General features: G+C 41.9%; 1 protein-coding gene across 1 annotated transcript in view; it reads left to right on the top strand.

Annotated features, from left to right (window-relative positions):
- Nucleotides 1-10,650: 10,650 nt before the first annotated feature.
- The window catches only part of PLA2R1 (phospholipase A2 receptor 1), an 81,981-nt gene continuing 64,681 nt past the window's right edge, over nucleotides 10,651-27,950 (top strand). The window contains exons 1-6 of the mRNA XM_018571702.1: nucleotides 10,651-10,824; nucleotides 16,159-16,539; nucleotides 17,892-18,065; nucleotides 21,695-21,859; nucleotides 23,509-23,622; nucleotides 25,844-25,987. Coding sequence (XP_018427204.1) covers nucleotides 10,719-10,824; nucleotides 16,159-16,539; nucleotides 17,892-18,065; nucleotides 21,695-21,859; nucleotides 23,509-23,622; nucleotides 25,844-25,987 — 1,084 coding nt within the window. The 5' untranslated portion in view covers nucleotides 10,651-10,718. The remainder of the gene's footprint in view (nucleotides 10,825-16,158; nucleotides 16,540-17,891; nucleotides 18,066-21,694; nucleotides 21,860-23,508; nucleotides 23,623-25,843; nucleotides 25,988-27,950) is intronic.

A 27,950-nucleotide genomic window follows, 5' to 3' on the forward strand; every position in this document is an offset into this window, starting at 1 on the left:
TGATAGCAGGTGGTGTAGTGACAATGGATGGTGCCACCCTATGGTACCAAGTAGAGTAGTAGGCATCTCTAGCACAAAAATGTATGCACAAAATAGGATAAATAGTGCACTATAACCTCGTGACTATAAATGTCCCTATTTCTTGCATAATTTTGTGTGTTGATAACTCTTTGCTACTCTACAATAACGCTACAGTGACTCGCTGCAAAAGTATTGAAAAGCTAATGCAATACAACCGTAATTAAAAAGCCAGCTTGCCAATTGCTAGCCAAATATACCTTTATAATAACACTACAAAAGAATGATTGTTTTACAGTGGATGAAAAGCCAAACCTTTTTTTGTTAGCTCTGGATAGAATCTGAAAGGATTAGAACCTGTGTTGGACTTCTATTGCTGTCTGCATGTCACTGCATGGGGAGATCATGGGCTCATTAACATGGGAATGCACATTCTTACACATTCCTTCTCATGCAGAGACCTGCTCCTGGGAGGGACAGATGCTGCATGTATTGCGTGCATTCGCCTGTACCTCACGATGGGAGGACGCGCATGCATGCCGTTACATGCTGACCCAAACCTGAACATGCGTGCAGATCCAAATGCCTGCACCTGGATGCACACTGTCTGCGTCCAAATTCAGGTACCAAAATTGTAGAAATGTCACCAGCACACCAGTCTTTTTAAGATAGCAAATGCTTAATTTATTGAAGTTTTTTGTCATATGACCAACAAGCGCTTTGGGACCACACAGGGTCCCTTCATCAGGCTTTAGCATTGAAAATTCAGGTACCAGCACCTGCACCCAGGTTCAGGTCTGCGTGCAACCTTGTGCAGCCACATTCTCCCATAGGGAGGTACGGGCGGTTGCATGTGATTACATGCAGCACCTGTCCCTCCATGGGTGTGCACTCCCATGTGAATGAGCACTTACTCTCACTAGAGGTCCTGGTGACCATTGTCTTTGGTACAAAAAGTTATGGCAAACCCAAGAGTTTTTTTATAGGAACAGATGGTGAGAGGAAATCTTCTAGTGGGCAAACATGTTCTCGTGACAGATGTCAAAGGTGGGATATGCTGTCTGTTTGAAGAGATCGCCTCTCCCTGCTGTGTCTACAGGTCAAGAAGTGAGAGGGAAATCTACTCAAAAGTTCTAGCAGGATTCTTAGCCATTTTCTACTCTATCCAAAACTAGCATACATATCTTTAGCTGTGAAGTTGTCACAGGATCCTAACATATGCCTACATTCATCTCTTTGCTAGATGCCAAGTGTATAACACTTTGAGACAAAAGGGGTCCTTGTGGTGTGTCTTTCCATGCCCTCTATGTTCCATATACTATTAGGCCACACAGAAGTCACTTGCAGTGATTAATTAAAGCTATGATAGATCTGGACAATGCACCGATCATAGTGCTCCATTCAATACATACAGTATAATTACCCACTGAAACAACCATAAACCTTCATTCACTTTTTATTTTTATGTATATCCTGTTCTTACTTTACTAGAATAAAGCAACATTGTATTTTTCCAGATTCACTGGGATATATTCTATCCTTATTTTCCATCTTTTACAGACAATAATTAGACCACTGCTCATGAATATGAAATGTCTTAGCCCCTATAGAGCTACAATATACCGTTGATCAAATGTGCTGCTATGAAAATAGTTACAAATTATGGCTCTTTAGCTAATGCTACTGACAGATCTTAAAATGCAGTTTTACCATATATTACATAGTTATGTCACGGATCACCTGATGTCGTCTTCTTTCTTGAATAAGACCTGAATTAGCACTGGTATTATATATATAACATTGGTATTTTATCTGCGGAAAATGCATCCAAAACCACAGCTTGCGTAAGACCTACCATCCTACAAGCCATCAAATGACTGTCAAATGAATGCTGCTTTCAGATTCTGTGTTTTATAAGTGTATGTTCTTTATGTTCTTTGCACTGCATATCTGCTTTGAAAGTGGATTTTCAAGGAAAAAAACATACATTGTTTGCTTGAAGCCCCTCCGTGCACCATCATAGTAGGCTCTCCACCTCCCACAGCTCCCTCATTAACATTCACTTTTTGAGTTCAAGCCCTCTTTGAATCTGAAGTTGTAGCTTGGAAATTGGGAGCTTTTTTTAGGGGGGACCTTTTGGTGCTATTACACATAGGGATATGTAGTTTACTAGGAAACTAATTTTTTAACAGTAACAAAACACTGGCACTTCTTAAAGCATAAAAAGGAGTTGTATGTACAAATGCTGGTTACCTCTGAGCTTCACTGGTCAAAGTGGCAACGCCACTTGTGTATTAAAGAACCAACCTGCTCTGGACTACAAAAGAAAAGGCTGCAATGGCAATAGTTTCACCATTATAAGTGCTGCTCACACTTGCAAATATTTTAAAATGGTGGAACCTTTATTGAAATATTTTATAAAAAAATGACTTGTTTTTTTTTTTTACTATGTATGATAGAGTTGAAACGTTTTATGATTTGTTTTTTACTTATTTTCTTTACTGTGTTCCCCCACCATTGCTTTTTTATTATTATGAATGGATTAACCACAATGGGGGTCACTCTTAAAGGTCCTGGACATATCTGCAGCTGTGAAACCTATTCTCGATGGCTCTGATGCCATGCCAGGCCTTCATTATAGCGAGCACTTAAATAAGTCAACACAAACTTGAAGCACTAGTACGTTGAGTGGGAGTGGGATTTAGTAAAAATTGTACACTTTTCTAAGAAGCAACTTCGCCTGTTTCTGAAGCCCTTCAAAGAAATCTGGAACTGAATCAGCAAATTCTTTACCAGCTTTCATTGCTAATATTTCAGTTGAAGGTGGAATCTGTAGCCCCTGTTTATGGCTTCTGGCTATGTTTCCACTTACCTTAGAATTGTAGGTGTACTTTTCAACCTTTGAATGTCGCCAGTCCTGTTGCATTCTGAATAATCTGAAATATAGAGGTCTTGCCACCACAGTTCCCTTTAGATATTATAAATGATGAATGAACTTTCAGCACCTACCAAAAACAATATACATATAGATACATGGTGGACTGACCCTTGAACACTAATATTTTTCTACTCAAAATGGACCTCAGATCCATATGTTAGTTGTAGCCATTTTGTCATTAGGTACGATAGTCAGATAACCAGCTCACAAGGATATACTATCTTGCACCTAATCCCTAGTGAATTAATATGGTTAAACACTAAAACCAACAACATAATGGGCAACATAAGGGCTTTCACTGTGGGTGTAGTTGATGCATCTTCTTTGTCTTCCTGTAACAGTCTTCATGTCTATCGGTACCAGCACATACTCTGGATGATCATTTATGCTAAAAGATGATTGGTTGGGATGGTGCTGGCTGTGTTCACAGCATGACCAATTGACCATGGACCCATGGGCAGTATGTTTAGCAGTTGGGCCATGCCACAATGTCCAACTGCAATGTGTCTATGTCTCTTCAGTTTAAGGGGTCAGTAAACCAAATTCTACCTTGCTGTCTATAAAACTTATGTAAATGTATGCTAAATGGCCAATAGTTTATGGAAACCTGATCAACAGATCTGCATGAGCTTGTTGGATGCACCACCAATAAAACCAAGATTTTGAAGCTGTAAAAGCCTGCACTCATTCTGAAGTCTTTTTACAAGGTTTTGGAGTATGTTTGCATTCGGTCAAAAAACATTTGTTAGATCAGGTACTGATTCGGGATAAGGCATTCCCCTCTGCACAGCTGTGTGTAAAGAAAGTTGGATGCGTGTGACATATTGATGTTATATGGCCACATAGCATTCCATTCCTTTGTTTATGTGCAACTGCAGAGCAGGACTGACAGTTTCCTTCCAGGTTTGGATGAGCTTGGGTTCAGTCCGAACCCAAGTTCATCCCTAGTTCTGATGTGGGACCAGAAGACCTGGCTTTCAATTGGCATTACAGTTCATCCCAAAGTTGTTCAGCAGGGTTGAGGTCAGGGCTCTTTGCAGACCACTCAAGTCCCTGCAAGCAAGCAAACAAAGCATTAATGCATTTATGCAGCTGTCTGTGTACACAGGGGCACAGTCCTGATGCAACCAAAAAACACCTTCCCCAAGCTGGTGCCACAAGGTTGGAAGGGCACACTTGCCAAAAATGTCTTCCTATGCTGTAGCATTAACAGTTCCCTTCTCTGGAAACTCCTGCATTATGGGATGCCCATATACTTTTTTTTCATTTAGTGTGATGGTCAGGTGTCCCCAAACTCTTGGTCATATAGTGTAACATACATACGGTATGTAAAAGCTGCAGATGCTACACAGATCTGGACAACTGAGAAAAGGTTCTGATTTTAGTAGAGACAATTTCCTACACCTACATAAGTCACAAAGCAAATCTGGTCAGTCTAAATCTTCCTAAAATGTCTGGCAACATAGAACTATATGTATCAAAAAATACAAATTCAAATATATTCAAACAGTCGATATAGGGAATTTCACATAAATATTAATGAATGGTATTAATTTCTCTTTTACACTGACATACGTCACATTTTAGGGCTACTGTTCTGTTAAACCATCTTGTATTCTATCCAATTGAATTAAAATAAGACTGTATGTTGCCTATAAGTGTGAATGTGCATGACTGACCTTTTTGTAAATATTTCACACTTAACACTGGCGTACTAAAGACTACAAAAAAAAAAAAAAAACTGACTACTAAAAGTTACTGTGTTACTTTATAGCATTGTGTCAATGGAGAATTGTTGTTTTTTTAATTTGAAGAATTTGATACATTTATAACTTTTTGTACAAAAATGTTTTGACCATAGGCTGGTCCTTGTTTGAGGTCAAAATCTTGATTTTTAGAAATGTTTCTGTAATCTGTATTTTGAATAGAACAACTGCAATAAATGTGACTTGAAAAACATGTGTATTACTCGTGGTTGTAATTAGGGTTGCACAGATACCAAGTACAGTACTCGGTACAAGTACGAATACATGTACCGATATCTTTGATCTCCAAGACTACACTAGAGAAAAAATCAAAAATTAGGAGGCAGCTGTCACGGAGCTCTTGGGATTTGTACATCTCTGTTTTAATGTACGATTTTGTTTTTATAAATATAAATAAAGGGATGCACAGATACCAGTTTTGCGAGTACGAGTACTGGTACTTGCCGAGTACTTAAATGTACAAGTACTAATTCATTTTTGTTTATTGTCATGTGACAGTTTTTCTAAAACAATACAGACTAATGATTTCAGGACAGTGGTGGAGCACTAGGGCCAGGTCCCAGCTGCAACCGCAGCAACCTGGTAGTTCTCATGAAAATGCCAAGTATCTGCACTGGTACTCGAAAAGTATCTGTGCATCCCTAGTTGTAATAATAATAGAAAGTGTAGTTTTGAATTTATACTTTGCTATGTTCAAGCTACTGATTGCTTTAAAAGGGCCCTGTCATCAACGTAATAAAATGACAGGTGGTCACAGATAAATAGGTATATTACATGTTTTCTTGCAGTGAATTTCCTTCCGATAAAGTATTTATGTAGCTGCTGGGTGGGGGAAAGGAGGGGAATACTATAAAGTGTCATTTGAGTGACAGCTCTAAATCTGCTGAGGCCGCTGACATCACATTCAAGGTGGTGGCACCCAGCAGTAATCTCAGAGCTTTGGATGTCTATGCAAGGGAGCCTTTTACAGATAAATAACATGCATAAAATACATTAGATATACTCTACATATATGTATATCTTATGGGAATAATTTTGTGACAATAAATGGTCTGGTGACAGGGTCTCTGTAAGAGGTATGCAATCGGCTAAATAATGTTTATGGGGAAGCTTTAGTGGACATGTGGCAAAATGTGTGGGGTTGGGTGAAGAAGTTTCAAGAAGAAAAACTGGAGTTCCACTACAGTATCCCCATAAACATTCTTTACCCAATTATGGATTTCCTTAGGCGCGCAACCCTCTTTCGCCAGAAATTAAATTACAGCTCGTTGTTTTAGCCGCAGATCCATGGTTCTAATCACTCAATCTGAAAAAGAAAAGCATACATTAGTGGGGTAAGGACACCTCTATAACATGGTACATGGACATTCACAGTCACTCTAATAAGTCTCAAATTACAGACATGGAGGCATTACTTTATGATTGACCCTCGTAAAATACTTACAGGGTTATTCACAAAAGGGTGAAGGGCTTGGAGAAGGCAGGAGAAGTGAACAATCTAGGACAACATAGCTGAACTAATAAGTGAGCTGAATTGGAGAATTTTTCCAAATCGGCTATGTTGTCCTAGATTGTTCATTTCTCCGGCCTTCTCCAAACTCTTCACCCTTTTGTGAATAGCCCTGTTAGTTTTCTACTTGTTCTATTGTTATTAACTGTGCGGCCATACCTGGCTCCACATGGTCTATGCTCGGAAAACATCCCCATGGGAGCATTTTTGAACTGAGCACATCACGGTCCCTTTCATTCCCATGGAAAAGCCAGTCTTATGGTGGCTTCTAGCCATCCAGCAAAACACGGCTCATCAATAAATGGTGCTACACTGCAGGTGTGCATTAGAGAGAGGAGACCCAGCAAGGTTTTCCGAGTGAAGGCTGTGCAGCGCCAGGTACTGGAACTGGGAAGAAGATAAATATTTTACCAGGTGGGCTACACTCTGTAGGTTGGTGGATTTATAATGGACAACTATACAGAAGGTACTGTCCTTTAAAACAAGGACTTGCATAAATCTGTTACAAGCTAATGTGTGTTTAAAGCATACATAATATTTTTATTATTGCCTGATACATTAGCATATTTGATCATTTATGTCATATATGTACATGATGTGGCTTATTATGCAGTGAGTTGTTTCACATCCTTAGCAGTATGAATAAATAAAGGGCACCAATGTAGTCCTATGTAATAACTCGATATAATTTCAGGGTACAATTTTATTGGAAATAAAAATAGATCATCCATTCATTTATCTGAGGTGGAACATGGAAGATGGAAGGCAGCCAAAGGGTTAAGTTAGGAATGACACAACAGTGTAGGAGGAAAGCCATGACGCAGAAGGCGGAGGCATTTATAATCTCAAATTAACAACATGTCTCAACTCATGTGCAGTGTTGGCATCTATGCACAGAGGAAGAGATCTTTGGTAGAGATAGTGAGGTAGAGGGTTAGTAGCAGTAATATTGTGGGGTGCTCTTTTATGCCAGGGGACATTGGGTATCCAGTATCATTGATGCATCTTTATTCAGAATTAGCTTATGAGTGATTCTACATCTTTAACACTCTGAGACTTGCAGAATGTTGGCGTATTGCAGGTTTCTCTGCCCTAAGTGCCCATTGTTGCTTGTTTCATTGGTGTTTAATTGCCACCTGTTTCACCTATAAAGTGACCCTGTCACCACAGTAAAGTTAGCCCAGCCTGGAAAAGAAGAACAGCTATACTATATATATACCTAACAAGTGGCCCGTGTTTTCAAATTCTGGCACTTTGTTGCTCCACTGCCACTTCAGGCAGGGCTGTCCCTATAATGAGGCAGCCTCAGGTGGCATATCTTTGGATCATGGGGGGGGGGGGGGGGGAATGTCAGGTGTGTTTTTGCCCCATTGCCCCATTGGTTGCCAGGAGTTTAGCGGATGCTCTGGCCAGCGACCTGCCGGGCTCCTGGCAACTAGTGATATCAGCGAGCTGGGGGGTTGTTAGAGAGGTAACAACCAGCACCCCCCCACCGAACCAAACCCTCATACAGCCGCCCAACCCCCCCTTCCCTAAACCCACACAAAACAGCCCCCCAGAATGAGCACCACCAACACCCACCCCCTCCAAACTTCCCCATCACCAACCGCAGGTGGAGACAACTGTAGGGACACCCCTGACTGCAGGTAGTCCACACTTATGGGCTTGTGAATCCCTACTTCTCCCCCCACAGCATGGTCACTACAGACATATAGGACAGCCGGATCATCATGGAGCAAATTCTCATGTGATTTTAAGTAACAGGGACTTTAATACTGAATGGCTCCACAGATGTTTCCCTTACAGAGTTGTTCTATCTACATCCATTTTTAGAAGATGTGACCTACATCAGTCCTGCTACGTCATAGAAAACGTTTGTGCCTACCTAGTTCTTCAGTGTTGTATGGGGATATAAAACAGTGCAAACATTCCCACCCTTCATAACAATTTGGAGTTCTATGCAGTATTGCCAATGAAGCGTGGCTCTGAACAGATGAAGACCATTTCACCAATAAAGTGACTTAGTAAACCACTTCATCCTCCTACATTTCAGCCTGTTTTGTAGAACCTGTTTGACTTCTTGCCATGTTATTACACATAACCTTCAGCATACCTCCCAACTTTCTGAGATGAGCCATCCAGCGCAATGTATTTAGGTAATGGACACGCCCGCTGCCACACCCAACTGTTTGGCAGTCCATTGAGAATTTAAATGCCCCCCCAAAAAAATGGGTTAAACCCAGAATTGTTGTTTTCCACTATTATGTTTCCTTTATACTGGCTGTTCAAATAGCAGCGAAGAAAATGAACCACTTCAGGACCACTACACACACATATATATATATATATATTTATATATATATATACACATTATATGATTATATGTACTCATTGGGGTATTTTCAGCATTGAAAAGTACAAGCTTGTCAGAGTACAAGTGGATACTTGCACTAGCCTGCAATTGTACAGCCGTGTGCTTGATCATGTATATCGGAGGGCAGGGGAGACATCAGGGGTCTACAGGGCCTCTGCTTTCAGAAAATGTATAATTATTTGAGGGGTTTAAAGCAGTTCTCCAGGATTTTCAAATCTTAACGCTTGCAGCGGGGCTACCCCCACACTACAAGGGTTAACTGTAGTGATGTGTGGTACCTTCCATGCTCGGTGAGGCATTCCCAGTACACCCCGCACCCAGCACACCAATTTCCCGCCCCCAGTCTGTTGAATCCCGCCCCATCAAGTCGAAGGCCTGCCCCCTCAAACCGATCACCAAGCTAGTGTGAAGGAGGGAGGGAGGAGGAAGGGAGGAGACAGGGAGGAACCTCCCTGTCCACCACATGTTCGTCAATGGTGAGGCATCGAGATTGATGTCCTCAGTGGTTTTCTTTTTCTTAATTGGACAGCTTGGACCAATGACGCTTTGCCATTGGTCCAAACCATCCACAGAGCTCAAGCCTCTATCATAGAGTAGAGGCTGTTGCTGCTCTGGCCTCACTATGTTAGGTTACACAAGCAGGTTACACAAAGCCGGATGCAGCGCTGCCCGTAATTAACAGGCAGCGTTCTGTCCATGACAGGTTACACAGCGGGGAGGATTTCCCTGATGTGTAACAAACCGCTCTGAAAGGAGATAAAGCTGTCAGCTTCAGACGTTTTTCCTCCATGATACTAGGTGAGGCTCTGCCTCCCCTGACCTCACATCCCTGGTTAACAGCTCATTTTGGTCTAGGGATGGGAATAAAGAAGATATACTCACATGATCCTCCATCCTGCGGCAGTGAGTGCTTATCTCTCTTCCCCTCCACTCCGGCTGTGGTATGTCCCTCGCCATCCTCGCATCTAATACAAGTGAATGGGCCTTGCATAGATGTGATGATGTCAGCAGTGCTTAGACCGTCAGAGCCCGGGGGGAGAATGGGGCTACACCTACACTGAAAGGGTTAAATGTTCATCCATTTTGATCTAGGGTCTAAAATTAAAAAGTTTTACTTACCTGATGCTTGGTCCTTCCTGGCCGCTAGACCGGTCCCTGGAGCCTCTCACCCCCTCCGCTCCGGCTGTGGAATGTCAATGGACTTGCATTACACATGATGGTACCCGCAGGGCTTAGACTGCTGGTGTGGAGGGGGAGAGGGGCTCTAGGGACCAGTCTAGCAGCCAGGCAGGACCGAGGATCAGGTAAGTATAACTTTTTTCGTGTTTTCATCCCTAGACCAAAATGAGAGTTAACCCTTGCCGTGCCGAGTAGCCCCACTGCAAAGGTTAATTTGTCATTTTGCCCAGAGTTTTGGTTTAAGACACAAGCCAACTGAAAGGTAAGTATATGTGCTCCTCTTTAACCTTTGTTTACAAGTGACCCTGTGGTGGTGACCCAGTGGTGTCTAGTTTTTGATTTATTAATAAAATATTAATTTATAATGAGCAGTGCTGTCCTGTTTTTCTTGTAAGATCTTTAAATACATGTTAAGCTGGGTACAAACTATACAATCTGATTGTACAATCTCGGAACAGACTCCTTTATATTTACCAAAACTATGTAACATGAGAACAAACCTAAACCATCCATTCCATTTGTATCTAATTAGGCAGGCTTTTTATTTCTGTTTTAGTAAACCAGCCACAAACAATCACAATTTGTGTACAAACATGAGGCATTTGTGTGCTCAAAACTGGAAAAGCAATTGCAATAGTAGAAATATAAACTGTGGCCATTCCCCTAGAAACAAGGGTCATCTGTCAGCTGGCAGCCTGTGAACAAGCTGGACTGTTTCATACATTCTAAAAGAAAAGACACCGAGCAAAAAAAAAAAAGGTTTTGCTCTAAAGTCATCAGCCAGCCTCCCATTCTAAACCTCCTATGGCAAACGCTTTGTAAAATGATGAGACAGCCCACAAACTATTCCCACCCCAATCTATGCCAGACAAGAAGACGCTTTACATTCCACTATGAGAAAATTGTTCTGTGATATCCATTTCTGCACAAGTCATGACTCCAGCAAGAAGTCCGCACACAGCGATTAGCAGTACGCTTGGCTTTCTGCTCCTGATTGGGTTCTCTGTTCCAACCAGTCCTGCAGATTCCACATCATACAGTGAGTGCAACACACAGCAAAATGTATCATTGTATCTGTACACTCATTGTATGTAAAATGTTGTGTAAGAGCACAGGAAGTCGTTTACTAAACTTGAGTGCCAGAGCCAGGTCCCAGCTGCAACCGCTGCAACCCTGGTAGTTCTCATGAAAATGCCAAGTATCGGCACTGGTACTCGAAAAGTATCTGTGCATCCCTACGTGATCAGCCGTAACATTCTGACCACTGAGAGGAGAGGTGAATAACTCTGATTATCTTGCTACAATGGCACTTGGAAGTGGGTGGGATATATTAGGCAGTTAAAACAGAAAAATATGGGCAAGCGTAAGGCTGGGTTCACACCTAGGCGTACGTAATATGCGTGTTTGCCGCGCGTTTTTACCGCGATTTGCGGTAAAAGAAACGCATGACAAACGCGCGTTTCTGAGGGCTATCCGGCTGTATCCTAATGGATACGCGTGGCAAATACGCCCCAAAGAAGCTCCTGTACTTCTTTGGACGTAGGGCGTTTTGCAGCGCGTTCCTTACGCGCTGTAAAACGCCCAGGTGGGAAACATGCCCATAGGCAATCATTGGTTTTCACATGTTGAGCGTTTTACAGCGCGTAGGAACGTGCTGTTAAACACCCAGGTGTGAACCAGGCCTAAGGATTTAAGAGACTTTGACAAGGGCCAAATTTTGATGGCTAGATGACTGGGTCAGAGCAACTTCTAAACTGCAGCTCATGGGAAATGTTCCCCATCCCCATCTGCAATGGTCCAAGGAAGGAAAACTGGTGAACCAGCGACACGGTCATGGACAGCCAAGGCTCACTGATGCACATGGGGTGCGAAATCTGGCCAATGTAGTCCGATCCAATAGAAAAGCTACTATACATCAAACTGCTGAAAACGTTAATGCTGGTTGCGACAGAAAGGTGTCTGAACAGATTGAATTGCAGTTTGCTACGTGTAGTGACGCTGACCCCTGTTCACTGCCATAAGCACCTACAATAGGCACATGAGCAATGAAAGACGGTAGCTTGCTCTGATGAATCAAGTTTTTTTAATTATGTGCTTGGGCAGGTGCATGTGTGTCACTTACCTGGGGAAGAGATGGCACCAGGATACACTATGGGAAGAAGAGAACTCGGTGGAGGCAGTGTGATGCTTTGGGCAATATTCTGCTGGGAAAACTTGGGTCCTGCCATTCGTGTGGATGTTACTTTGACGCGTACCACCAACCTAAACATTGTTGCTGACCAAGTACACCCCTTCACCCTGGTATTCCCTGATGGCAGTGGCCTCTTTCAGCAGGATAATGTACCCTGCCACACTGCAAAAATGGTTCAAGAATGGTTTGAGGAACACAACGAGTTGGAGGTGTTGACTTGGCCTCCAAATTCTCCAAATCTCAATTTATCTGTGGGATGTGTTGTAAAAAGAAGTCTGATCCATGGATGCCCCACCTTGCAACTTACACGAATTAAAGGAGAAATATGGGGTGAGTGAAACACACTCATACTCATAATTCAAGCCGACCTGTGACACTGAAGCTGTCACAGGTCGGCTCTATTGATCGGAAAGTCAGCGAACACATACCGCCGATCACTGACTTCCCGATTCCCCCCCTCCCCTCTCTGTTTCTCCAGCGCTGATTGGGGGAACAGGCGGACAGGGCCAGCTGTCAATCAGCCAACGGGGAGGATCTCGACAGTATTGTCGGGATCCGTCCTGGCTGCGGCATGGCTCTGTGCTCTCAGCATATAGTGTGCTAGCCCGCTATATACTGAGTTTTGGGTCACCGGAGGACAACAAAAAAGGTTGCCCCATAGGTTTCCTTTAAAAGATCTGTTACTGATGGCTTGGTGACAGATACCACATCATACATTAAGAGGTCTAGTGGAGCCCATGCTTTGACGGGTCAGGGCTGATTTGGCGGCACATGGGGGACCTACGCAATATTAGGTGGATGGTCATAATTTTTTGCTTAAAATGGTACACAGACAGCAAAACATAACCTGGTGGGGGTTTTAACCCTTCCCTACCATATTCAAAATGAAATAAATAGTTTTAATAGTTTTAATGTTATAACATTAATAGTAATAATCATTTTTCTATAGTGCATTTCACCCTGGGAACTTGAAGTGCTTGTCAAATTGATGTTTGAAGAGAAGGATTTGTGTTGCTATAAGCCTGGGTAAATAGATATGTCTTAAGCCTGCTTTCGAAAACACCCAGAGAGGGTGCTTCCCAAACAATAGATGGTATTTAGATCTATATTGTGAGTGCACCATGAAAGAATGCACAAGATCTAACTACGATTCAATAAGGACATATTTTTGGCTTACTTTTTAGCACCTTCAGTTTTTAGATGCTTACTGAACCATATTTCCTTCGCTGTATTAGATGTGCGATTTTAAAGCTATCCTCTATAGGGGCTAAATATATTTCTTTTGCAATGATTTTATGAAGGTTTTGCATAGATGAAGGAAGCACTGAAGTAAAGACAGTGCATTAGAGTTTAATAGTGGTGGTGAGGCACAGTAACAACCCCTGAACATATCTTTGCATATTCAAAGTTCAAAAGGAACAATAAAAAATACTAACACGTAGCTCAAATAATTTACGATAAAGCAAACTCTGTATTCCACACACTTCTCTTGGTGTCAAACATAGAACTACATATACTGTTAAATTCCCACAGGGAAGAAGAGGTATGTTAGTTATTGTTAGTATGTTCAGTCCAAAAAAGTAGCAGGCCAATGTAAGTTCCATAAAGCAAGCATGGGGTAAAATAAAGAAAAGAGAGGCTGGCGAAAAGAGTGGAGAAATAAGAAAAGAGTAAGAAGCCTAGAGCCAAAGAGAAAAGGAAAGAAGATGGGTAGGGGGATAACTGCTGGAGGGATACCATTCACATGTCCAAGTGCAAGCAGCTGGTCCTTGTGAATGAGCTCTATAATCCAAGAGAGTAGCAAAGACACAGTAATCTGTGAGGTCAAACCCACAAATTCCAAGGTATTCAATACAGGGAGAACAGACTTGTAAGAATTTGGAGTATGTATCATTAGGAATGGTCGTGAATTTCTTATTGATCATGGCACCCATAATGTGTTGTTTAACTTCCCCATAAATTTAAGATCAACTCCATCTTTTTGACCCTTTTTCAGGAAGAAAGTCTTGTGAGCCACCGCGGCAGAGGGACTCATATTTCTCAATGACCTCACCGCACTTGTAGTCCATTTATACCTCCTCCCATCCCTGTATCTGAAAGTCCATACCTTGGTACGGACAGGGGTTGGGAGGAAGAGTTTGCAGAAGCCAGAGCATTGCACCCACGATCCACTGATCACAGTTGCAATGCTTTGCAGGCCCCCATGCAAAAGAATCACTAAATGCAAACTTTATATTTTATTAATGTTTGTACATTTATTGTTTTTTTGCAAAATGTGGACTTCGCCTTTAACCTGGCTTGCAGCCAGAATTTTACAATCATCTGGCTCGCAGCTAGAGAAAAGGTGATTAGCCAATATGTGCCTTCATATTTTGTGAGACTTCGAACCTTCCTTTTCAGCAGGGCTTACCAGAGATCCTGTTGTTGATTGCAGTGAAGTACGGAACGGATCAGACTGTATACACTGATCCACAATCTTTGGGCTTTGAAGCATTGTCACCAAATATGAAACATAGTGATCATGAGTTCTCTGAGAACTACAGAATAGTTCCCCACTAACTTATGGAGATGAGAAGAGGGGGGGATGCCCTGTAGTCCTACAATACCTTCTGTCCTAGGTTGACAATGCTGCTCTGCTCCTCTATAGATGTACACTGTGAGTGTGGTCACCCTAGGACAGGAAGTGTGTGTTTTAGAAGCATCTCCAGGTGAAAATAAAGGGAAAAAGCCTAAAGAAAAGGAAATTAATGCAGCCAGCACCCATGAGGACTAGACAGCTGCAATATTAAATTTTTGTTGTTGGGTTTGGATACACTTTAAGGTTACAACAAAACACACAATAATGCAGACTCACCTTGGTATCTGTTCTCCTCCAGCAATGTGATGTCCATGCTCTCCGCTACTTCTGCATTGCCAACCCCTGTCATCTTCTTTTGCTATTCTCTAAGGGCTAGTTCACAGCAGCCTCAGTGCGTTCCGGCCGGATTCTGCCAGAACGCAATGGATCGCATTCCGGCTGGCTCACTTTGTTATGGGGCGGGAGAGGGCATGGTAGTGCATTGAACTCAATGGCACCATAGCCATGCCCTCCAGCCACAGTGTGACCGGCCGCATGTGAACACGTGGCACATCAATGCCTGTGTTCCAGTCCTCTGCGGTCAAAAAAAATAGTGCATGCATAATTTTTTCTGACCGCACTGGACCTGAACACAGGCATTGATGTGCCATGCATTCCCATGTGGCTGATCGCACTGCGGTCGGAGGGCATGGCTATGGTGCCATCGAGTTCAATGCAGCGCCACCGCCCCCCCTTAACAAAGTGAGCTGACCGGAATGCGATCCAGTGTGTTCCGGCTACAATCAGGCCAGAACGCACTACTAAGGCTGGTATGAACTAGCCCTAAGGCTGGTGCCTCCTTTCTTCGGCTATTGGACGACTATTGATGCACTCTACAGTTACATATTCCCAGTATCCAGCTCCATTCTCGCCATTTTACACAGGTCGGGAATTGGCTTGGACTGTCCACAGCGCATGTGCCCCATTCAATGTACAAATAAAAATAATTTCTACCAGACAGGTAGTAGGGTTTGTTTGGCAGAAACGAAACAACTCTACCTAATTTTGTTTTAACTGTAGTTCGACTTAAAAAAGGCATGGCTACATTGCCCATTCAGGGTGACAATGCTCTGTGCCTTGTTCTCCTACATTGTCACCATATCACACTCTCTCCCAGCAAAGACTACAATTGTCCATGCCAATGCACATTGCACAGGCATGCTCCACTGACCAAAATGTTGTGCAGCATTTGCTTGTAGACAGGAAGTTGCAGCAAAACAGGTTGCAAGATATCGGAAGTGTTGATATGCATCAAAGATGAAAATGGTATTTTATGAAACAAAAAGCATGGCATTGTTGATGATTTATGCTTTAGAAAACTGACAGGGCTATTCACAAAAGGGTGAAGAGTTTGGAGAAGGCAGGAGACGTGAACAATCTAGGACAACGTAGCTGACCTGTAAAGTGAGCTGAATTGGAGAATTTTTCCAAATTCCAAATAGATTGTTCATGTCTCCTGCCTTCTCCAAACTATTCCCCCTTTAGTGAATAACCCTGTAAATGTCATTCAGATAGGGTTTACATGTGTACAACATGCTGAAACGTAACCAATTATGTTTTTGCAGGTCCAGATCTGTTTGCTCTAGAAAGTGGAGAGAACCATTTGTGCATATCAGTAAACGAAAACAGCATTTTTCTGACAAGCTGCGAGCCCTTTAATGATGACATGCTATGGAAATGGGGTACAGGACACAGGCTGTACAACCTTGGAAGCAGGAAGTGCCTTGGACTGGACCTCCAATACCCTAAAGAGCCCCTTGCTCTGATTGAATGTGATTCCAACCAGCGCACACTGAGCTGGCAGTGCCTTGGTGGTCTTTTGATTGGTAACGACAATTACAAGCTTGCTGCTGTCGGAGAAAAAGTGGTTGCCAGTGAAGAATTATCTCATAAATGGAGACCTTACAGATCATTTGATGATAATTTATGTGACTACAATTTCAAAGGTAACGTTTAACTTATTAAGTTTGCATACAAACCCAGGCATTTAGCATGACAAGATAGGTGGTTTCGCCTAATTTTGTTTTATACTGGCCTTGCTTCAAGTAAACCTATGAGGACAGAAATACAGAGACTGCCATTGCTGATCTCTCCTTCAGCAAGTTGGTTCATTGGCTCTAAAGGAGAACTATGAGATGAGTGCTTTTCACTCACCTCATAGTTCTAGCCGACCTGTGACAATGAGACTGTCACAGGTTGGCTCAGTAGATCGGGAAGTGAGTGAACACATACCGGCGTTCGCTCACTTCTCAATCCTGTCACGGCTCTCTGCCATGACAGGGGAGGGGCTGGATTCCCCCCTCGCCGCTCCGATCCTCCAGTGCTGACTGGCGGAATGGACGGGGGAGGGGGCCGGTACAGCTGGCTCTGCCTCTAGATAGGCAGAGCCAGCTGTCACTCACGCAGCTGGGCGGATCCAGACATAGATGTCAGGATCCGCTTCAGCTGCGGCGTCTCAGTATACTGCGAGCTGTAGCTAACCTTTTGAAAACGGACCCAGAAAAAAGTATACTGTTCACCGATTCTGAATGACTTTGACTTCGATAGTTGCATGCTTGTTGTAGGTCATTCAATGAGAAAATAACGAAACAAGAGACAGTCAGTTCAGCATTTTCAGCAGCATGCCACAGTGGCAGGTTCCATATGTCTCTCTCGGTAGAGGTTTCCTTTAATTACACCAAACTAGCTTAGGACATCAAAGTATTTTTTTTTTCTTATCAAGCAGTGTATAAGCTTTAATATAAGTCCTATAAAGTTAGAAAATAAAAATATTTAATAAAAATAAAGCAAGAAAAAAATATATATATTCGAAAATTAAAACGTTTATAAAAAATAAAATGAAAAATAAAATATTTAAAAAAATTTAAAAAGGTTAGAAAAAAAATTAGTTTTGGTTTCGGCCTGACACTTTTTTATTTTCAGTTTACATATGTTCATTTTGGTGCACCTCTAGTTAAAACCCCTGTAGGTTTTAATTTTTGCTGTACCATTGGGAAAATTTCCCTTTGACAGTGGTCACCAGTACAGATAGAGGGATGGATCTCCCCAATGGGGAGCAATAAATGCTCAACACAGGTTGTAACCATTTCCTACGCTACCCAAAACTCAAAAACAATGTTATCACAGATATGAAAATTACTTGATATGAATTGAACTTTTCTCATTGGGCCTCCATGCGAAACCAAATGAAAAAAAATACCAGAGACAGTCAGGTGTTTATGTTACCTTGTGGTGTGTATCACTGTCATTACCTATTATATCTGCTCCCATTGTGATATATACTTACCTTGTCTTGCAGAAATCTTTACTCTTAAAGGGAATTCCAGAGGAAAGTCTTGTGTATTTCCATTTAAATACCAAAACAGCTCATTCCATGAATGTACTACGAGCGGAAGATCTGATGGAATGCCATGGTGTGCCACCACCATATCCTATGACAAGAACAAAAAATGGGGATACTGCCCCATGTCTGGTAAAGTATATATGATCTCACATCAGATATAAAGTTTTCTGATTTCGGTCCACTCCAGTACAGCCAACAACCCTCAGCCTGCTGATTGGACAATGAAGGATCATAACCATACCAATGAATTTACCACTCTGCTCACTCATTCTGTCAGCAAGTCACAAATGTGAATTTGAAAGTACTGTGCAATATAGTCAACCCTGAGACTTGTTGTAAGGAGAAATACAGGAAGCTAATTTAAATCAGATTCTGATACCCATACTAGCTATATAAAAACATGAAAACAAAATTAAAGCAAGGGATAACTTGATGAAATAATATACATTTGCTGTACAACTTACTGCCAGCGCTCTGAAATCTTACCATGGTCTAAAGCTACCCAACCCCTATTTAGTAAACTACTACACACTACTCCTTTGGTAGATACCAAAACCGTGACTTCAGAATAAAAACTGGAAAATGTACACTTGAAGATTTGCTTTGCAAAGGTATATAGATCTGGAGCCCCTTCCCATTTGAGCATTGTAGCGAATTGGTTTAATGCATGTGCAATAATACGTATTGTGCCACATGTAGTTGTACATTGTGTTTTTGAACCACACCTGCAACCTTATGTTCCACTCAGTTGCGTAACTAGTGACCTCAGGGCCCCATGCAAGAATCCATGAAGGGAACCACGTGAAGCATGTAGGGCCCAGGACGGGAGGAAGAGGTCCCGGGACTGGTAATCAGCGGTCACCAGTGGCCCCTTCCTCCTGTCCTGGGCCCCCTCCAAGTGGCCGAACTCCAGGGCCCGGCCGCGACCTCTGCGACCCTGGTAGTTCCGCCACTGGTTCCACTGCACTACAAGGTTGTCAGTCCCTACTCTATTTGTGTGTTGGGGTGCCATTCAGAATGAAAGACAATGCAACACACTGACATGCATTCCTGCAATTTGCATTCTGTGTATGCCTGAGATGCTTGAACTTGCAATTTGAATTTAATGATTTAGCCAACAACAAATACATCAGCTCTACATATTTAATCTTCTAATAATGACTAACAAAGTACAACACGATTACTGCCAATAAAATAGATACTTCTGAGAGTTATGCTAATATAATATTACTAGGTGTGTAAGTAGCTGGAACAGACAATAAATTTTGGTATTTACAGCCTCATAAATGAAAGCAATAATACCACACTTTTAACTGAACTGAACTGGTGGAACAGCCTTGAATCTAATTGTATTTGGGAGATGACACCCATTCCTGACAACCCCCCAACATCATACCTTATGATTTTCCAAGATGGGAATGAGGGGCACCTGTCAGCACAAAATATTTAGCCAAAGGACATGCCCCACCTCTCCCCCTGTTATGCGGACCAGTAAGGACTGAGCCCACAAGTGATTTTATCACCGCTGGTTTTCCTTTATAGTTTTAAATCAAGCACCTTATTTTATTTTTTTATTCTTCTAGTATTATTACACCCTATTTTGCTTTTTTCCAAAATCTCCTGAGTTCCCTGCACCTCTGATTCCTACTATTAATCTGTGTATATCACACTTTATCGCGCACTCTAATGGAGTTCTTTCCATTAAAGTACTCCGTTGTTACTCCCTAGTTCCATAGGGTCCAGTTTCCACTGTGCCCTTGTACTTGTGAAACTAGACTCTTCAGTGTATTTTGTGAGTTTTCACTCTCTACCCATAACACTGACACCTCTCTTGTGCCCCTATTTCCTTGCTTCCCCATCATGGAATCAAGGCCAGATTAACATAGGGACTCCAAACCCACCACTGAAAATAGGCCCGGCCGGCCCAGATCGCCTAGGTATGCCTGTCTTGCCGGCTCTGTAATCAGGCATAATAGGCAGCCGCCCACTGGAGCCTTGCAGGGCCCCAGGGAGGAGCGAGCAGCCGTCTGCTGCTTCCCATCCAATTGACCAACAGCATCAGGCCTATGATTCTGTTAATCCGGCCCTGCATGGAATGCCTCGAAACCTTCACCGAAAAGAGTCAATGCACAGTCCCTGCAAAAGATGCTTCTATTGTCTACTCTTCCTGAGTATATGTGATTTTTTTTTCCATTACCGTTTTCTCTAGGATAATCTGGGAACCCCTCTACCCCTACATGCCCTTTTTTGTTTAATCCCTCTATCCATTGTAGACCTTCCTCTACGTGAGAAAACCCAAAAATTGGACTATGGACATCTGGTTCTTTCCTCCTTGAAGTCTGCATTTTTGTGTTGGATTTAGTCACAGTGGGAACTACTTCCTTCCTCTTGAGCATTCTCCCATTCAACGAATCCTCTCACACACTCCATGAGTCTGTTTTAAAAAACAAAAACAAATTTAAGATCTCTGCATCTGTTTTTTCCCCACTTTAATAGTGAGAAAATGAAGAAATGGAGAAGAGGAGTTCTGCATTCTTATTGCCAGTCAGGAAGTAAAGGAGGGGATTGATGCCCGACCACCACTTGAATAAAGCAGGAGCATAGTTACAGCATAATGTAGCACCCCCCTGACCCCCAAAGGCATGTGGTGAACCCCTGAGGCAGGAAGGGCTGACATTTCACTCTGCAAGATGGATCCTTAGCCGGGTTGTGAATGGGATGTGAATAATAAATTGGGTGCCAGTCACTTTAAGTACTTTTTTAATGCTATATTGTAAAACCAGCCAAACTGGGAGAGAGGGTAGAATAGGGCTACAGACATGCATGAAAAATAGACTCCAGACTCACCAATCCCTTCCAGCTTCAACAGTGCAGGAATACTTTAGTTGAGCAGAGGAAGACACTGTGTTACAGAACCACAGCTGGATAGAAGACATACGTGAGATTTTCCCTGGGAGAGACTACGGAAAATTGTATACTTACCTATCGGTAATTTCCTTTTCCTGACGCCAATACATGGCAGCATACAATGGGTATGGCTCCGCCCCCCACCCAATCACAGGACCAGTTATACTATAAATTAAAGCCCGCCTCCCAAGGCCACCATTCTCGTAACAAGTAATCAATGCAGACCAAATCATTAAGTACAATTTTCAGACTTTTTTCCATTCCCTTAGTTTTGATGCTCCCTGCCTTTTCTATCACTGCCCCCTGGATCTTCTCACTGCCACCAGAGGATGGTACTGCTCACTTTAGGAACCACTGCTCTAGGCCAACAACTCTTGGGAAGAACATTGATCAGGCAGCAGCACAACCAGAATCTGCATGTGCGTTGATCTTCCTCTCTGTCTTGCATGTATTTAGTTAACAAAAGAAAGAAAGAAATCCTCAATAAAGTATTTCTTTGGGCTGCCCTGCTAGTATGACAGAGCCAACTTGGAAAAAATACAGAGTGCTTTGAAGCACTTGTGGGTACTGGCTGCCCTGAAGTCCAATCCCCCTATAATGTCTGTAGGAAACCTTATCTGACCCGTAGCACCTAACAGAGAGGCCTAAATCTGGTCAAGATTTTCTAACATTGAAATCTTTAAGATAAACAAAGTAGGCAGTAGGTATGTGAGCCCATAGATGGTGGTCCATAATGTAGCTTTAGACGGACCTGGCTTTTTAGTATTTTATATCTGAACAGCATGAATCTTAATTGACAATGATTAAGTACATCTTTCTTTTATCTAAAACAGTTATATTTCTTTTTCTAGATGACGGCTGTGGTTTGTTATGGGAGGAAAACAATGTCACAAATACTTGCTACCAGTTCAATCTCGAGTCTTCTCTCTCCTGGAATGAAGCCCGAGAATCTTGTCAAGCACAAGGTGGAGATCTACTAAGCATCACAAATCTTGCTGAACATGAGTATATTTCCAGTAAGTAGACAAATCATAGACAAAAATGTAAGGAGAAATGCGACTAAATATTTCCAGGAAGCTTGCATAATATCACATTTTCTTTCTTGTACTTCAAAGTGTACCTAAAGACAAAAGTGCAATGGTTAACAACTAGGGATGCACCGATACCAAGTACCGTACTCGGTACAAGTACAAGTACAGATACTTTTCGAGTTCCAAGACTAGACTAGAGAAAAATTCAAAAGTTAGGAGGCAGCTGTCATTTGTAAGGAGCACATGGAGCTCCTGGGATTTGTACATCTCTGTTTTAATGTATGATTTTGTTTTTATAAACATATATAAGCGATGCAGCGATACCATTTTTGCAAGTACTGATACTTGCCCAAGTACTGACAGATACAAGTACTGAAACATTTTTGTATGTTGTCATGTGACAGTTTTTCTAAAACAATATCGACTTTCAGGACAGTGGTGGAGTGCCAGAGCCAGGTCCCAGCTGCAACCCTGGTAGTTCTCATGAAAATGCCAGGTATCTGAACTGGTATCGGTGCATCCCTGTTAACAACCCCTGTCAGGCTTTTTCTTGGTCTCTGTGTCCGAATAGGGTAGTTTTGAGACCCAACAGGAAGTGAAAGGAAATCTTTCCAAAGAAAATCTTCTTTTGTCTTATCTTTTCATTGGAACAAGTGTCCATATTGGAAGGTTTCCCCTTTGACAACTTTTCTAAATTGTAGATTTACACTTACTTTCAGCCTCAGTAACAATGGTCACTAGGACAAAAAAATGCTGGTTGCTATCTTCCATCTAGTGTCTTTCAGTTTAGAAATTGAACTGAAAACAAAATCCAGACTACCTCTTATGATTGGAGAGGTTTCAATATTTTGAACTCTTGCGACTGGAGGGCCAGCTAAGGAATCCAGCTGACACCCAAAAAGTAACAAATATGCTGAGTCAAAACACATATACGTTTACTGATTACATTGTGTTATCTTTCATGATTGAAGAGACCAGGTCAAAGAGACCTGGACAGAATTAAGAAACCTGCGCCCCTCCCCACCCCCCCAGCAGGGATAGGAGTTTTAACTGTTTCCTACTCTATCCAGAACAGTTCAGTCAGATCATGCCTGCACAATAGACTACTTTGTGACTTTTGTGGGCAACTTTACACTGAAATTACTTTTTTATCTGCAGTTTGTTGTTTGTCAACACATTTGCTTACAAAATGTTATCACAATCAAATACCACAGCAAGGTAGCAAAAAATGCAAATCATAATAAGGTAAACCTCACATAGTTCTACAACACATTGTAGAAAAAAAAAGTAAAGAACAAAGTAAAAGAACTAACTTTTACCATTTACCATCATATTATTTTTTTTTAAAGCTGGAAATACTGTATATGTGCGCAAAGAATTGTCTATGCTTACCTCTGTGGAGTTAGTAAGCACATAGGCCTTCAAAAAACTGGTTGCCCATGATAAACATATTTGCAACTACTGCTAAATGGTTTCCATGTTTGCCTTGAAGCAAAATTTCTGACACACGTTCTGCACCAGTTACCGAATATCAACGTTTTTTTGGAGGATTTTGTATTGCTTTTACAAAAAAAAAAGACAAGAGACTAAGAATATTTCACAATGTCCTGTTAACGTTTCTCTCACCAATGCAGATAGATTGGCTGATACGGGAGTTGTGTTGTGGACTGGGCTCAATCAGTTGGATACCACTTCTGGGTGGCAGTGGTCAGATGGCTCCCCCTTCGCCTTTGTCAACTGGAGATCAAGTACTGTATCTACAGTTTTTTATCCTTTTCTGTAAATCTTTTTGGTACATAAGTTTGTTATGTGACATCAAAAACTTTAAAGATTTTTGCACAGAGTTATATACATTTATTTAGCCTGTTATGGAAAAAAAAAGTGTGTAATACGGACTGAGAATTCCTGACTCCTTGCATGTAGTCTGGCATGCCATGTTGGAGCACCATATATATATATTTTAATCTACCTGACCAAATTAAAGTAACACTAAACTCAGGCGTTAAATCTTAAAATGTATTCAAGTACCTTAACTATTAACAAAAATGTATCTTATTTGTGTATCACTCGGCTGTAGATCCTCAAATCATCTCTGAATTGGTGCTGACATTGTCCTTCCTTCTGGAGGGGGGCTACTTTTGTGCGGTGTAAATTAGGCACTGCTCCAAGCTAGTTCCAGCAATGGACTACAATCTCATGTTTCATTTGTGTTGAAATTATAGTCCATCACGTGAGTCAGCTTGGAGCGGTGGCTACTTTGCAACACCCACAGGGACCATGGGGAACAAAAGAAGCCACCCTCCAGAATGGAGGACAGTGGCTACTTTGGTTCCCCATGGTCCCTGTGTGTGTTGTAAAGTAGCCACAGTGCCAAGCTCACTCCCATGATTGACTACAATCTCAACACAAATTGATAAACAATTTTAGTCTGTAATCAATAAAAGATTTCCATAACAGAAAATCTCTGCAGTGAAATAGAAACTTGACAGACTTTTTTCCCCTGTTTTTCCAGAGGCTATACATCTGGGAAATCTTTGGGGAATTTAAAAACTACCCTTGTGGTGGGGCTCCCCCGCAAGGGTTAAATGCTTGTTTTTGCCAGGGGTACTGTTGAAAAGCAATTTTATTGTTATTATTATACAGTATTTATATAGCGCCAACATTTTGTGCAGAGCTTTAAAATATAAGGAAGACATTACATTTACAATACAAATCAAGACAAGGTGGTAAGGAGGGCCCTGCCCGTGAAAGCTTACAATCTACTGTACTAACCTTATCCCTCACTCCCCCCGCCAGTCACTGCTCTCCTCTTCCCTTCAACATTCCAGGTTGTGGGTGGGGCCACGGCATGCTACTGGTCCTGTATTATAAGTGATGATGTGTCAGAGTGCAACTGACGAAGCACCCTAGGGGGATAAGCTTCCTCGGGGGACTGGTAGTATGGAAGGAGGAGCCTGTTGGAGAGAGGGATAAGATAAGCAATAGTGCTTTTTAACAATACCCTAGAGAAAAATGAGCAAACAAAATTAGAATCTAACCCTTGTAGTGCAGGGGAGCCCCACCCGCAAGGGTAGTTTTTTTTATTTTTTATTTACTATTTACACAGCAAGAGTTAGGCTTTCAAAAATAAATACAAATCTCTTTATAGTTCTTCTATTCCTCCTCTCTCTTTAGAAAGCCAATAAAGCTCTTGGAATTCTATGCTAAGTATTAAATATTTAGATTACTTTCTATCACTCATACTGATTATTTATGAGACAAAGATTGAATACAGGAAAATATAAAACATCAATATAAAAACATATAAAAGTCAAAGAAAAATTAATATTGACCAAAAAGCATTATAGTTTTCCTTTAAAGTGTGTATAAGAGCAACGATAAAATATTTTGCAGTTTACCAGTCCTTAGGTCTTGTAGCTATATCAGTTTTCACCTGCTAATCTTGCTAGTAAGACTCTTTCTGTCCTAAGGTGACACTCACTATACTACATCTATGGAGATGCTGCATTGTGACTCTAGGACACGACAACAGTACACCTGACTTACCCCTCTCCCCATCTCTATAACATGGGGAGTAGGGGTTTGGTAGTCCACTGAACTAACCTGGGCAGGACTGATAATACTACTTGAGATAATATTGTGCACAGGACTGGATTTTTGTCAAGATCAACAGGTATTTGTGTGCATACAGATATAAAAAAAAACACTTTCACTTTCGGAGACCAAAAGGGAGCAAATAAGGGAAGTTCATTGTTAGGGTCTACATACACTTTAAGGAACACCGCAATACATAAGTCTGTTTTTAGCACATTTATGAATTACTGACAAGTGCATCATGTCCAAAATTAATATAACATCTAAAATGTTAATGTTTAAGGATTTGTGCCTAGCCTCTGGTCTTTCCTGAGTATGAGTGATAATGGAATTTGACTAGATTTGGTTGATACTGACCTATTATTTGACGTGCAGATTTCAAATTCTATCTGACTGGGCAGAAACATTGCGGAGTCCATGACACTGCAGCAAACAACACCTGGTACAGCTTAGTTGGGGCAGCCAAACTGCCATATGCTTGTAAGAAGTACCTTACTCCAGGACAGCATGATAACTTTGGTGAGTTGGTAAAACAATTAGGGTGTGTGATGAGATTTGATGGCAGTGTGCTTTTCACATCAGTTTGAGATGCTTCTGAGATCATTCAGAATTCATTGGAAGCGCAGTTGATCTGTGTTAGACCAGCTTCAGCTACTTTTTTATCCCCATAGACTTTTATGGGGAAAGTAGTAGTTCTGCAGTGAAAAAAAACCTGTGGATTATATTATGTTCTTGCTATTATGTTCTTGCTCTGAAAGCGATTTCTCATCCCCCACAAGCTTAAAGTAAATCTATGCTTTGCCCATTCAGCATTTATTTACTTCCCTTTCTCTCAATGCCTCTCCGCGTGTCCGCCGGGAGTAAAAGCCCGTATAGGCTGGAGTCACTTGAGCCATAGGCTACCCAGGGCTATAGACTCCCCATGTAACCTTCCTAATTGGACCAACATTGTTATATGAAGTTGTGTGCTTGAATAGCGGGTGTTTCCTGCAGGTCTCAGTGCTGAACAAAACAGTGAGGCAGCAGAGGGAAGGTGGCCATATATGTTGGTATATTTGGGATGGGATTAAAGCAAACCTGTTGCTTTATCTGATTCTTATGTAGCATATCTAAAATCAAAACCTTTTTATGTGTTATGGCTAAAACCCCTTTTAGGCTTTTTTTTCTTCTGTGTGGCCCTGTAAGAGTTCCCTGCACTTCCTATAACTGCGATCTAACAATATCCTTTCCCACTCTATCTGAAACAAAATAGTTTGGGCTGGAGTTCTACAGTATTTACGCAGATCCTAAGATGCACATACTACTTAAATCCTCTCCTCTTCCTCCTTCTGTAGGGGTCTCCCAAGGCGCTGTTCTCTGGCCCCTTCTATTCTCCATCTACACCTCCTCCCTTAGTCAGTTGTTAACCGTGTATGGCTTCCAATACCAGCTTCATGCTGACAACCCTAATCTATCTCTCTACTGATTACCTCATCCCTCCATGTCTCCTCAGACATCACTAATTTATTGACCAACATACCAGAATGGATGTTTAAAAAATGAGCTCCTAATATTCCCCCTACGTCCCCTTCCCCGACTTTTCCATCAAGATCAATTACACAACTATCCTTCCCTCCCCTCAAGCCAGGATGTTAGGTGTAATCCTAGACTGTGATCAAATCTTGTTGCCTTCACCTCCGTAACTTTTCCAAAATTCGCTCCTTCCTAACCTCTGACTCCACCAAGCTACTATTCACTCTCTTATTAACTTACACCTTGACTATTGCAACTCCCTCCTCATTAACCTACCTCTACCCAGATTATCCCCTCTTCAGTCTATCATGAATATTGCTGCCAGTCTCATCCACCTTACCGGCCACACAATGTCACTCTTTGCCAATGAATAAAATTCCAAATCGTAACAACAACATACAAAGCCATCCACAACTATCCCCCGGCTACATTACCAACCTCACTTCAAAATGTCATCTAAACTGTCCTCTTCGCTCCTCCCAAGACCTCCTGTTCTCTAGCTTCCGTGACGCCTCCTCCCATCCTTACCTGCTGGACTTCTCCAGAGTCTCTCCCATCCTCTGGATCTCCTGCCCAAATCTGTCTGGCTATCTCCTACTCTGTCCATCTTTAGATGATCCCCGAAAACGTATTTCTTCAATTAAGCCTATCCTAAATCAGTGCTCATCTGTGCTCATGCTTATTCTATTGAGGCAATACTTTTACTGTCCTTGTTAGTTAGAAATGTAAAAAAGCAATTAAGTTTCTTAATACCTACAACTCGGGCGGGTCCAAACACTACAGTCAATGGCAGAATGTTAGCATCCAACCCATCAATGGGTGAATTCCTCCTTTTGAACTCTAGGTCACTACTGTGTACCGAAGTGGCAAAGGAGTTGAAGGAAGGAAGCACAATATGTGGCAGGGGACACAGGCATCCAAAACTCCTAGTAGTGTCATATTCTGAAGACTTTGCTGGGGGCTGTAGTGC

Source organism: Nanorana parkeri, unplaced genomic scaffold (genome assembly GCF_000935625.1).
Source record: "Nanorana parkeri isolate BGI_ZX_2015 unplaced genomic scaffold, ASM93562v1 scaffold1812, whole genome shotgun sequence".
NCBI lineage: Eukaryota > Metazoa > Chordata > Amphibia > Anura > Dicroglossidae > Nanorana > Nanorana parkeri.